This window comes from Kogia breviceps, chromosome 20, assembly GCF_026419965.1.
Source record: "Kogia breviceps isolate mKogBre1 chromosome 20, mKogBre1 haplotype 1, whole genome shotgun sequence".
Classification (NCBI taxonomy): Eukaryota; Metazoa; Chordata; class Mammalia; order Artiodactyla; family Physeteridae; genus Kogia; species Kogia breviceps.
In genome coordinates, this window is record NC_081329.1 from 27,973,313 (window position 1) to 27,988,224 (window position 14,912).

The following is a 14,912-nucleotide window of genomic DNA, read 5'->3' on the forward strand; positions in this document are numbered from 1 at the left end:
ATTACCACAATCCAGTTTTAGAACATTTTGATTGCCTTAAGTTCCTTCCTGCCTATGTGCAGTTTTTCTCTGCTTCCATCCCCAGCCCTTGGCAACTGCTGATCTGTTTTGTGTTTCTATAATTTTTCATTTTCTAGACATTTCATAAAAATGAAATATGTGTTATGTAGGACTTTGCATTGAGCTTCTTTCACTTAAGATTATCCATTTTGCAACATTTATCAATACATACATTTTAAATTTCTTAATAGATGTGGATAACACATTTTGTTTATCCATTTACCAGTTAAATTCAAGATTGTTTTCAGATATTGACTATTTTGAGTCATTCTGCTAGGAATATTTATGTATGGACATACAGTTTTCTTTCTCTTGGGTAGATTCTTAGAAGTGAAATTGCTGTGTTGTATGGTAGGTTTATGCTTATCACAGTAATAAACTGCCAAACTATTTTCCATAGTGACTTATTAGTTTACATTTCCCATCAGCAATATATGATGATTCAGTTTTTCCACATACTTGTCAACATCTGATGTTGTCTGTTTTGATTAAATTTATTCTAACAGGTGTGTACTGATATCTCATTGTAGCTTATATTTGCATTTCTCTAATGAAAAATGCTGTAGAGCATTTTTCATGACCTACTAGCTATCTAAATACCTTTTTGGTGAAATGTCTATTAAATTATTTGCCCATTTTAATTTTTTAACCTATTATTATTTTTAACATATTTATTAGGCTATAATTAGCATATAATATCATATTAGTTTCAGGTGTACTATGCAGTGATTCAGTACTTTTTTACCAGTATTTTCACATTACCACAATAAGTCCAATTACCATCTGTCACCCTACAGAGTTGGTATACAATTATAATTATTTTTTATTTTTTTAACATCTTTATTGGAGTATAATTGCTTTACAATGGTGTGTTAGTTTCTGCTTTACAACAAAGTGAATCAGTTATACATATACATATGTTCCCATATCTCTTCCCTCTTGCGTCTCCCTCCCTCCCACCCTCCCTATCCCACCCCTCTAGGTGGTCACAAACCACCTAGCTGACCTCCCTGTGCCATGCGGCTGCTTCCCACTAGCTATCCACCCTACGTTTGGTAGTGTATATATTTCCATGCCACTCTCTCACTTCGTCACAGCTTACCATTCCCCCTCCCCATATCCTCAAGGCCATGCTCTAGTAGGTCTGTGTTTTATTCCCATCCTACCCCTAGGCTCTTCATGACATTTTTTTTTTCTTAGATTCCATATATATGTGTTAGCATACGGTATTTGTTTTTCTCCTTCTGACTTACTTCACTCTGTATGACGGACTCCAGGTCCATCCACCTCACTACAAATAACTCAGTTTCATTTCTTTTTATGGCTGAGTAATATTCCATTGTGTATATGTGCCACATCTTCTTTATCCATTCATCTGTTGATGGACACTTAGGTTGCTTCCATGTCCTGGCTATTGTAAATAGAGCTGCAATGAACATTTTGGTACATGACTCTTTTTGGATTATTTTAAAAATTTTATTCATCCTGGTATATATGTATGTATTTATTTACTAAAGTATAGTTGTTTTACAATATTGTATTAGTTTCAGATGTACAGCATAGTGATTCAGTATTTTTACAGATTGTCCTCCATTATAGGTTATTACAGATAATGGCTATAATTTCCTATGCTATACAGTATATCCTTTTGCTTATCTATTTTATATATAGGAGTTTGTATCTGTTAATCCCATAACCCTAATTTGTCCCTACCTGTTTCCCTCTCCCCTGGTAACCACAAGTTTGTTTTCTATATCTGTGAGTCTATTTGTGTTTTGCATATACATTCATTTGTATATTTTAGATTCCACATATAAGTGATATCATAAGTATTTGTCTTTCTCTGACTTATTTCATAAGGATAATATTCTCTAGGTTCATCCTTATGGCTGCAAATGGCAGAAAATTTCATTCTCTTTTTATGGCTGAGTTATATTCCATTGTGTATGTGTATATATATATATATATATATATATATATATATATATATATATATATATATATACTACATCTTCTTAATCCAGTCATCAGTTGATGGACACTTGGGTTGCTTCCACATCTTAGCTATAGTAAATGATGCTGCTATGAACGTTGGGGTGCATGTATCCTTTCAAATTAGTGTTTTGTTTTTCCCAGATATATACCTGAAGTGGAATTGCTGGATCATACAGTAGTTCTATTTTTAGTTTTTTGAGGAACCTCCAACTGTGTTCCACAGTGTCTGCACCAAGTTACATTCCCACCAACAGTATACAAGTATTCCCTTTTCTCCATATCCTTGCCAACATTTGTTATTTGTAGACTTTTTGATGATAGCCATTCTAACAAGAGTGAGGTGATATCTCATTTTTGTTTGTTACAGTATTATTGACTATATTCCCTATGTGTACCTTACATCCCCTGATTGATTGACTGACTTTTAAATTGCAGTATAGTTGATTTATAATATATTAGTTTCAGGTGTACAACATAGTGATTCAATATTTTTATAGATTATACTCCATTTAAAGTTATTACAAAATAATGGTCACATATCCCTGTGTTGTACAATATAACCTTGTTGCTTACTTATTTTATACATAGTAATTTGTACTTCTTAATTCCATACCCTTATCCTGCCCCTCCCCACTTCCTTCTCCCCACTGGTAACCACTAATTTGTTCTCTATATCTGTGAGTCTGTTTCTGAGTAATGTTCCCTGTGCTATACAGTAGGTTCTTATTAGTTATCTATTTTATATATAGTATATATATATAGTGTATATATAGTAGTTTGTGTATGTCAATCCCAAGCTCCCAATTTATCCCCCCCTTCCTCCTTGGTAACCATAAATTTGTCTTCTATATTTGTGACTCTGTTTTGTAAATAAGTTCATTTGTACCATTTTTTTAGATTCCACATATAAGCGATATCATATATTTGTCTTTCTGTGTCTGATTTACTTCACTCAGTATGACAGTCTCTAGGTCCATCCATGTCACTGCAAATGGCACTGTTTCGTTCTTTTTTATGGCTGAGTAATATTCCATTGTATATATGTACCACATCTTTATCCATTCATCCACTGATGGATATTTAGGTTGCTTCCTTGTCCTGGCTATTGTAAATAAGGCTGCAACGAACATCAAGGTGCATGTATTTTTTTGAATTATGGTTTTCTCTGGATATATGCCCAAGACTGGGATTGCTGGGTCATATGGTAGCTCTATTTTTAGTTTTTTTTTTTTTTTTTTTTTGCAGTACTGGGGCCTCTCAATGTTGTGGCTTCTCCCGTTGCAGAGCACAGGCTCCGGACGCATAGGCTCAGCGGCCATGGCTCACGGGCCCAGCCGCTCCGCGGCACGTGGGATCTTCCCAGACCGGGGCACAAACCCGTGTCCCCTGCATCGGCAGGCGGACTCTCAACCACTGCTCCACCAGGGAAGCCCTATTTTTAGTTTTTTAAGGAACCTCCATACTGTTCTCCATAGTGGCTGTTCCAAGTTACATTCCCACCAACAGTGTAAGAGGATTCCCTTTTCTCCACACCCTCTCCAGCATTTATTGTTTGTAGATATTTTGATGATGGCCATTCTGACTGGTGTGAGGTAATACCTCATTGTAGTTTTGATTTGCATTTCTCTAATAGTGTTGTTGAGCATCTTTTCATGTGCTTCTTTGCCCTCTGTATGTATTCTTTGGAGAAAGGTCTATTTAGATCTTCCACCTATTTTTTGATTGGGTCGTTTGTTGTTTTGATATAAAGCTGCATGAGCTGTTCATATATTTTGGCAATTAATCCCTTATCGGGTGCTTTGTTTGCAAATATTTTCTCCCATTCCGTGGGTTGTCTTTTTGTTTCATTTATGGTTTCCTTTGCTGTGCAAAAGCTTTTAAGTTTAATTAGGTCCCATTTAGTTTTTTTTTGTTTTTATTTTCATTACTCTAGGAGGTGGATCAAAAGGATATTGCTGCGATTTATGTCAAAGAGTGTTCTGCCTCCGTTTTCCTCTAAGAGTTTTATAGTGTCCGGTCTTACATTTAGGTCTTTAATCCATTTTGATTTTATTTTTGTGTATGGTGTTAGAGAATGTCCTAATTGCATTCTTTTACATGTAGCTGTCCAGTTTTCCCAGCACCACTTATTGAAGAGACTGTCTTTTCTCCATTGTCCACTTTGTCATAGATTAGGTGACTACAGGTGCATGGGTTTATCTCTGGAGTTTCTATTCTGTTCCGAGAGGAGTGATTTTGGAAACATATGAGTGAGTGAACAGGAAAAGTGTTTTCTGAAAGTGTTGAAATTATTGTAACACTTTACAAATAAAAGTTCCAGAAGGGATTGAATTTCTTAATCATTGAAAGTCTGTTATTAAAAATTAAAACACATATTTGCTGGTATTATTCAATAAATTCTCTTATGGCCTCCATTGATCAACCCCTTTACATTCTTTAAAGATCTAGCTAATTTTCTATACATAGTCTGCAGAGAGAATGCGTGTCATGCTACCTCTCACAGTATAGTTAGAGGGAGTATATCTGGTATACTAACATCTTAATAATTATTATGTTTTCATTTTGAGAAAAATATTCATCCAAGAACTAGTTTGGGGGACTTGCGCATCAGGTCCACTTTAGAAAGAGATAAAAATTCTCCAGCATCTCTGTTCAGTTATTACATTCAGATCTCTAAGAGTAATTTTTTTTCACTCTTGTAAATTTTACAGCTAGGACATGTTGCTACTTCAGTATCAATATCCTATGTTTGGTATTTCTGCCTTATGTCTGACATATACCTGTTTTGCTTTCTTCAATTTATTTCTGGTTTTACTTAAAAAAACCTTAAAAAATTTTGGAATGATTTTAGATTTATGAAGAATTTGCAAAGATGCTACCTTGAATTCCCATATATGTTCACTCAGTTTCCCCTAAAGTTAACATCTTAAATAACAGTGTTGATACATTACATTTATCAAAACTAAAAAATTAACATTGATACCTTACTATTAAAAAATTATAGGATTTATTTAGATTTCACCAGTTTTTCCACTAATGTTCTTTTCCTGTTGCAGGATCTAATTCAGGATACTACATTGCTGTTAGTTGTTATGTCTCCCCAGTCTCCTTTGCTCTGTTTTTGTTTCATGACCTTGTCATTTTTAAAGAATATTGGTCAGATATTTTGTAGAACGTCCCTCAATTTGGATTTCTCTGATGTTTTATCTTGATTAGACTGAGGTTATGAGTTTTAGGGAAGATTACCGTAGAGGTAAAGTGCTCTTCTCATCACATCATAGCAGCAGGTACATGGTATCCACTTGACTTAATAACACCAGTGATGTTAACCTTCCTGTTTCATTTTTGATCACTTACTAGACCTTTTAACAACTTGCCTTATTATTTTTTGATTTGTATTGTCTCCTGGTTGCTTCTTATTTTCACAAATCTGGAAAGGCTTATCTTTTTTTGTGTTGTGGTATTTGTGTCTTTTTGGTTTTTATATACTTTAACTAAGTTTTCTTTTTAATGATGTTCTAACTCTGGCTTTTCACATGTTCTCTTTTGCAAGATAAAATCTCATCACTTAGGTTCACTGACCAACTGATATTGCAACTCATTGCCATCCATGTTTTAACCTGAGAATAACTGGGATGGAGTAAAAAAACTATGCCGAATTTTGTTCAAGGGTCTTCTGTTTAAAAATATAGGACACAGGCCATACATTTCAGGAAAATGGTTAAAATAAATAATTTTTGTGCCTAATGGATTAAGTTAAGCTTCACTGATGTAGAGTACCTTATTATCCCAATGATGCTACCTGAGTAGGCATTACAGCATGGCACATCGCCTCTTCTTTTAGAAGAGTTTAAAATTCAGTTACATGTAGATTTCTAGAGCTATACAACTTCTTAGATTGGGCTTGTTTTTTTGGATATAGTAAGAATGTATAATATAATAAATATTATAATTTTTGATATATTATTGCAGATTTTAAATCACACATTGTCTGAGACATTTTAAGTATTATATGGAGGGATTAGTTGATGTAAAATTGTTGTTTCACTTCTATTACATTTGTTTTCACTCTTGGTTGTTCTGGATTCTCTAGGAACAGGTATCCTATATTATTCCAATAGATGAGAAACCGTATACTGTGCACCTTAGGCAAAGGTAATTTTTAATTCTTTACTTTTAGATTTAATTTTATTTATATGAATTTATTTACTTATCATAAAAATAGAGTATTAAAAATAATGTACTTGTTATTAAAAATTTTAGTTGTCTCAGATGAACTGATGCTCTCCTGTGAATTAATATTTTGGTCTTAATGCCTCATAGTCTTTTGTGAATTAGGGGGGTTAGGAACAGGAAAAATAGGGAACAGGAAAAATAGGGACTTGTCCCTATTTATAGGGACTTGTCCCTATAATAGAAGACTAATCTATGTGATCTTAAGTTGGCAGAACCAGCAGGACCTGTATAATCAGGGCAGGATGTGACAAGAAAGAAGTAAGTCTATAACTGTATCAGTTAGGGTTTGATCAGGGAGGCAGGCTCACCACCAGGAAAATGAAATAAGGGATTTAATATAGAAATTAGATCATACAGTGTTCTGGAAACTGGTGAATAATTTATAGAAAGTAGTACCAGCTACATACCATGCCTAAGAGAATTATGAACATATTTTAAATAACTTTCTGTAGGGTTTAATTCTCTCGTGGAAACCCAGTTGAGAAAGACTGGCTTGGAAGCAATTTGTAACTTTCAAGAAGGAGATTTCAGTTAAATTTTGGGTGTAGGACTAGACTACATGGTATTAAGGAGAGGTGAATTGTGAGAAACTGAAAGTATTAAGTGAAAATGACTTTTTCAGAAATGTTAAGCAGAGAAAAAAAGAAGAATACGAATGCTTTTTAAGGAAGAAAAAACAACGTATTTTGGCTGAGAGGAAGTTTCTTAAAGAGAGAAGTATAAACAAGTGATTCATTGTGTTGCTAGATGCCAAAGAATGGCATTGAGTTAGAGAAGTGTTACCCTACCTACTCCTTTAGACAGAAGGGAAGAATAGTAAATGACAACTCAAAGAACTTTTCAAGTACATAAGAGGGAAAGAGAGAACTCATATTGTATTTGAGTATCTTACTGAAACTATAAGCAGTAGTAAGAAATAGAGGAACTGGAACTTGGGAGATGGATAGAGCATGTATATACTCTGCTTTTGGAAATTACCTGTATAATAATTAGGACACCGTGACAATAGGAAGTCATAGGAATCTATTGTAAGAAACTTATATGGGAAATAATGAGAAGTATAATTATGACTGTAGGATTTCTTTTTTTTTTTAAGACATAACTGAGGTGGCAGAAAAAAAGATTAGATAACAGATTGGACATAGTGGTAGCACAGATTTGGTGGGGCAGTGAAGGAGAAGGAGAGCACGTCTGCGTCAGGGGATATCCAGGAGAAATGTCCAGTGGCAGTTTGATTGATTGATTGATTGATTGAAGTATAGTTATCTTACAATATCATATTATTTTCAGGTGTACAATATAGTGATTCTATATTTTTAAACATTACAAACCATATAATTACATTATATTGACTGTATTCACTGTTTTGTACATTGCATCCCTATGACTTACGTATTTTATAACTGGTAGTTCATACCTCTTAATGCCCCTCACTTATATATTAAGGGCCATTTATGACAAACCCACAGCTAACATCATACTCAATGATGAAAAGCTGAAAGCTTTTCCTCTAAGACCAGGAATAAGACAAGGATGCCCCCTCTCACCACTTTTATTCAACACAGTATTGGAAGTCCTAACCATAGCAATTAAAAAGCAATAATATGCATCCACATTGGAAGGGGAGAACTAAAATGGTCACTATTTACAGATGGCAGGATAACATAGAAAACCCTACAGACTCCACCAAAAAGCTATTACAACTAATAAATGAATTCAGTAAGACTGCAGGATACAAAATTAAATATACAGAAATCTGTTGCATTTCTATACACTAATAATGAAATATCAGAAAAAGAAATCAAGAAAACAATCCCATTTACAATTGCATCAAAAAGAAAAACTACCTGGGAATAAATTTAATGAGGGGCGATGAAAGGCCTGTACTCTGAAAGCTGTAAGACGTTGATAAAGAAATTGAAGAGAACACCAATAAATGGAAAGATAAGCCATGCTTCTGCATTGGAATAATTAATATTGTTAAAATGTCCATACCACTAACCAAGGCAACTACATATTCAGTCCAATCCCTGTCAAAATACTCAGGCATTTTTCACAGAAGTAGAACAGATAATCCTAAAATTTGTATGAAATCACAGAAGACCCCAAATAGCCAGTTATATTTAGTTTAGGTCATGCAAGAGACGTGTGGGTTTCAGAGCCATCTTTTTTATATAGGTATAAATGAGGCACCAGAAATGAACAAGATACAGAGGTGGGGGTGAATATTAACGATGAGAAGGAAAAACAACCAGAATTGAAGGCCATGGAAGCATTTAAGTGAAGAAGTAAGGATCCAGATGAAGGGACTTATAAAAGTAGACAAAAAGATATGAGGGAAACCAGAGGTAAATGGTATGATAGAAGTTGAAGAGTAGATGTTTTAAAGAAGGGGAGTGTGGTCAACAGCGTGTTAGAGTAGTTTTACGTGACTCAAACTGCTTTTTGGATTTAACAACAAGCGGGTCATTAGTAATCTCTATGGCAACTGTTTTAATGGAGGATTCCCAGCAGAAGCTAGACTGGGTGGTCTAGTTACATTACATTGGGTTGAGGAGTGAGCACCAGGTGAGAAAGCATAAGTAAAATAGCATAATAAGGACAGGGAATGATACCAGAGAAGGTTGAACTTAGACTTGTAGTTTCAACACCTATGTTCTGGTTAGTATGACTTTTACAGAATACTCTTCCACTTCATTATAGTAATATATATTTATGATAGTAAAATTGAGAAAGAATGAAAGAATAGGGAATTCCCTAGTGACACAGTGGTTAAGAAACCGCTTGCCAGTGCAGGGGACATGGGTTCGAGCCCTGGTCCGGGAAGATCCCACATGCTGTGGAGCAACTAAGCCCGTGCATCACAACTACTGAGCCTGCGTGCCACAACTACTGAAGCCCACACACTTAGAGCCCGTGCTCTGCAACAAGAGAAGCCACCACAATGAGAAGCCCACGCACTGCAACGAAGAGTAGCCCCCGCTCGCCGCAACTAGAGAAAGCCCACACGTAGCAAGACCCAACGCAGCCAAAAAAAATAAATGAATAAAAATTTAAAAGAAACGAATGAAAGAATAGAAAACTCATAATCCTACACCCATTTCATATCTTTGTAAATTTTAAAATGCTTTTCTCTTATCTTGTAGTCTCTTATTTTTTAAAGGAGTATAAGATAGGAAAATTATTTTGAGTAAATGCTTATTGCTTTGAATAAAGATTACATACAGGTCAAAAGAAAATACTACCTTTGTCAGGGATTGGCAAACTTTTTCTTTAAAGGCCCAGATAGTAAATATTTTAGGCTCTGAGGATGATAATATCTTTGTCAAAATGACTCAACTCTGCTATTGTAGCATGAAAGCTGCCATAAACCATATATAAGTGAATGGGTATGGCTGTGTTCAAATAAAATTTTATTTACAAACGCAGAAGGTAAGTCAGATTTGGCTTGAGGGATTTAAGTTTGCTAACTACTGCTTTACATGTTTCAAAAAGAATAACTTAAAATTCTCTCATTCTTTTTTTATATTCAGATTTTTTTTAGCAGATAATTTCATGGTTTATTTGTATAATCAAGGATCTGTGAATTCTCATTCTTCAAATATTCAGGTAAGATTTAAATTTTATATTTCAAAGATTTTTAAAACCCTTTTTACACTGAATACTTTCCTAATACAGAACACTCTATTCACAGGGGATGTATTTAAGTGATCCACTTATGCCTCATTTCACCTATTATTAGGCTTTCTTGAAGTCTTGGTAAATTAAAGACAAACTAGATTGACTTACCTTCTACTCTGCCTAGAATATAGGCACAATTAAATTAATTAATTAGTTTATATTTTGTTGAATAAATGAATATACATTAAATAATAATAAAAACAAGTACAGATCTTACTGGATCTGAAATCATAGATTGAAATCCTTTCCTTCTTTTTTAGTCCCTGTCTCATCCATCAATTAATCATATTGACTTTACCTTTCAAATTATGTACTAAGAATCCACCCTATTCCTCTGTCTCTATCTGCTGATACCACTGTAAACAAGTAAACATCATATCTAGTTTGGATTATTGCTATAACTTCTGGAATAATCTCCCTGCTTCCACACCTTGCTCACCTCCTCAGTTAGTTCCCAACATGACAACCAGATCAATCCTATTAAAACCTGGTCAGATCATGTCACTTCTCTGTTCAGAAGCCTCCATGGGATGATTTATCGTTCACAAAGTGAAAACCAGTCATTTTAGTATCCTACAGGCTTTACGCAGTCTGGTTCTCTTTACTTCTATGACCTCATTTCCAGTTATTCTCTACCTTGCTTATTCTGTTCCAGTTGCGTTGGTTTCCTTGCTGTTTTTCAAACATACCAGACATGTCCTGCTTTCAAGAAATTTTCACTTTCTATTTCTTCTGATCCAGATGTTTGCTCTTTCCTAAGATACAATGTTTTTCTCCCCCATTTCCTGCAGGTCTTTGCTCAAAACCATCCTATTAGTCCTTAACTAACCCTTATTTTAAATGGCACTCTTAACCTTATTACTCTCTTACCTTACCTGTTTTGTTTTTCTCCATAGTGGTTATCAATATATGATGTACCATATATTTTATCTATTTATTTTCTGTTTTTTCAGTGCAATATAATCTTCATTTTGCCGGAGCTTTTGGTCTGTTTTATTCAATGATGCATCCCTAGTGCCTAGAAAAATGCCTGGCACATAGCATATAATAAAAATTTGTTGAATTTTGAAATATGTTACTTCACTTCTATTGGAAAGGACCATTACTTTCCTTTCATTGCTCCTTCGTTATGCACATAGTTCTAACATAAAGGCATGTGTTAATATGAAAACATACATTGATTTTTACCAAAATTTATAACACTATCTTGGAAATTATATAGTTTTCCTTTTTTGTCTGTGATGATGTTTGCTATGTCTCTGTGTTAATTGTACTGTGGTCAGAGACTGAACTTGGTGTGATTTCAGTCCTTTACAATTTGTTTTTGTGTTTCATGGCCCAGAATATGGTTTCATTTTGGTAATGTTACATGTTCTTTAAAAATAAAGTGTATTCAATGGAATATTACTTAGCTATAAAAAAAAAGAATGAAATAATGCCATTTGCAGCAACATAGATGGACCTAGAGATTATCATGTTAAGTGGAGAAAGACTAATATCACATGATATCACTTATATGTGGACTCTAAAATAATTATATAAATGAACTTATTTATAAAATGGAAATAGACTCACAGACAGAAAACAAACTTATGGTTACCAGAAAGGATAGCGGCGGGTGGAGGGGGAGATAAATTAGGAGTTAGGGATTAACATATACACATGACTATGTATAAAATAGATAAATGACAGGGACATACTGTACAGCACAGTATATTCAGTGTCTTGTGATAACCTATAATGGAAAAGAATCTGAAAAAGGATACATATATAGGTGTATGTATATATGTATAACTGAATCACTTTGATGTACACCTGAAGCTAACACAACATTGTAAATTACACTTCAATTAAAAAATGGTTAAGGAAAAGAACTCTGTGCAAAAAAAAGTATATTATATATAGTTTTTAAGTAGGGTTTTACCTATATTAGGTTAACATTCTGTTCAAATCTTCTATAGATTATGAATGCCAGATTTATCAGTTACCGATAGAAATGTATGTGCTTACAGATCTTTTAGTATGATTATGCATTTATTTTTATTCCTTCAGTTTTGGCTTTTTATAATTTGAAGCTATGTAATTAAATAAATACAAACTTGGAATATTTATATCTTCCTGGTGAATTGAAACTCATGTATCATTATGAAATGTCCCTCTTTATCTCTAGTAATGCTTCTTGCCTTAAAGTCTACGTTTCCTGTGTTAGTATTGCTTCAGAATCATCCTTTTGGTTTGTGTTGGTGTCGTCTATCTTTTTCTAACTCTTCAATCTTTTTGTGCCCTTAAATTTTAGATGTTTCTTTTTAGCAGAATATCAGAATTTAAATGAAATCCATACTCACAATCTTTGTCTTTTAATTGATGACCTAAATTTATATATTGGAAAATAATTTTACCTAAAATATGGGATAAAACTTTGGAATTAGGATGTAAAATAATAATCCCAAGTATTGATATGAAAAGAGTAGTTAATATAGTGAAAGTGGCAAATATGGGGAGACTTTTTTTCTGAATGTCACTCTATTCACACTAATATAAACTGTATATAGCCTGTGAAAAATATTCAGAAAGTTCTATTAAGTATAAAAAGTTAAGAAATATTAGAAAGTTTTGTCAACTCCTAGGTAACCACTTTATATTTTCCCCCATAGACTCAATGCTACTACCAAGGATATATTGAAGGATATCTGAATTCTGTTGTCACACTTAGCACGTGCTCTGGACTGAGGTTATGTATTTTTTTGTCGTTGATATTCAAACACCATGGTTATAATATTTATCTGCAGAGAATTTGTTAGTTTATACTAAGTGTGGGGCTGGTAAAGGATTCCCGTGTGGAGATTATTCAGTGAATAATAATAATAATAATAAATCTCTTCCTCTGAATATGTTTCTTCTCTGATTTCTCTTTACTTTCCCCACTGACCAGAGGCATGTCTAACTTCCTCGAAGGTTTAGATTTCCTGGTGTCCTTACTCTGTATCTTGTTTCTTCTTTAGTAAAGAAATGACAGTTGACTGTGTTTTACTATAGCAAGTTGGAAGAGCTAAGTTTCGGGTAGCTTATTTTTTCAGCAAATAGAGTATTTTTGATACCTATCATGTACCAGCTACTGGCCTAGTGTTTGGAGATGTAAAAATAAATAAACATGTTCTTTCACAAAAGGAAATCATCTTCAGAGAGAGGAAGCACTTCTATATTAACAAATAAGTATTAATATAGTACTCATTTTTCTAGTAATATCACTATCTTAATCTCTCTAAGAATTGTAGGATTTCCTCTTTAATGCTTGGAGAGTTTTCCATTCTGTCAGGATATTCTTCACCTTCATTTTGTAGTGTAGGAGCCTTGTTTCCACAAACGAATTTTACTCAGTGCTTTTTACATGGAATTCTGAAATTTGGTTTTTAGACAGTAGTCACTTGAACTATTACCTGTATTCAAGGAAGAATACTTGTTTACTCTTTGAAATTTAGCATTTGATTTCTTATTCAGACTAGGTATATAAACAAAATTCATAAATGCCTTCTTCTAATTACTGCTGAATTTTATTTTTATGAATAAAATTACTGATTATGTATCTTTTTTTATGCAAGCAATGTAATCATTGCAGTGCAAAACAGAAAGAAATTTATACAGATTTCTGTTTGCTATTGCTTTCATTAAATTACTGACGCAGGGGGCAGGAGAATGAATTGATCACAGAAATGCTGTGTACTTGCTAGCAAATGATTACATAATTTGTGCTGCGTTTATAACTATAAAGTAAATTAAATGGAAAGTTAGTTTTTTGGATTGGGGAAGACCTTTTTTTATCTCTTCAGAGTCATCTCCAATACATAAAGAGTTTGGGTCAAAATACTGAGCTCAAAACATTCTGTATCTTTCTTTTTATTCTCCTCCTCCCCCTCCTTCTCCTCCTTCTCCTCCTCCTACCTTCCTCCTCCTCCTCCTCCTCCTTTTTTACAGGAATTCTGTCGGAGTTTTATAATATAGAATTAATTAAAAGCACTTAAATTTTTATCCCTAATTTTACAGAGGAATATTGCAGTTTGAAAATCTTTCTTATGGAATTGAGCCTCTGGAATCTGCAGTTGAATTTCAGCATCTTCTTTATAAATTAGGAAATGAAAACAATGAATTTGCAGTTCTTACTGAGAATAACCAAGACACAGAACAAAACCCAATGGACTATGATATCTTTATAAGTGAAAAAGTGAGTTATGTATGCTTTATTACTCTTTAAAGGCAGTTATTGCTTTTATTTACTTATTTATTTAATTTATTTTTTAACATCTTTATTGGAGTATAATTGCTTTACAGTGGTGTGTTAGTTTCTGCTGTATAACAAAGTGAATCAGCTATACATACATCCCCATATATATCTTCTCCCTCTTGCGTCTCCCTCCCACACTCCATATCTCACCCCTCTAGTTGCTCACAAAGCACCGAGCTGATCTCCCTGTGCTATGTGGCTGCTTCCCACTAGCTTTCTGTTTTACATTTGGCAGTGCATATATGTGCATGCCACTCTCTCACTTTGTCCCGGCTTACCCTTTCCCTTCCCCATGTCCTCAAGTCAATTATCTACGTCTGCATCTTTATTCCTGTCCTGCCCTTAGGTTCTTCAGAATCTTTTTTTTTCCTGTAGATTCCATATATATGTGTTAGCATACAGTATTTGTTTTTCTCTTTCTGACTTACTTCACTCTGTATGACAGACTCTAAGTCCATCCACCTCACTACAAATAACTCAAATTCGTTTCTTTTTATGGCTGAGTAATATTCCATTGTGTATATGTGCCACATCTTCTTTATCCAGTCATCTGTTGATGGACACTTAGATTGACTCCATGTCCTGGCTATTGTAAATAGAGCTGCAATGAACATTGTGGTATATGAGTCTTTTTGAATTATGGTTTTCTCAGGGTATATGC

General features: G+C 33.9%; 1 protein-coding gene across 1 annotated transcript in view; it reads left to right on the forward strand.

Annotated features, from left to right (window-relative positions):
• Window positions 1-14,912, forward strand: part of ADAM32 (ADAM metallopeptidase domain 32) — a 128,339-nt gene that overhangs the window by 17,666 nt on the left and 95,761 nt on the right. The window contains exons 3-6 of the mRNA XM_067022784.1: window positions 6,149-6,210; window positions 9,825-9,900; window positions 12,627-12,703; window positions 14,014-14,191. Of these exons, the coding sequence (XP_066878885.1) occupies window positions 6,149-6,210; window positions 9,825-9,900; window positions 12,627-12,703; window positions 14,014-14,191 (393 nt within the window). The remainder of the gene's footprint in view (window positions 1-6,148; window positions 6,211-9,824; window positions 9,901-12,626; window positions 12,704-14,013; window positions 14,192-14,912) is intronic.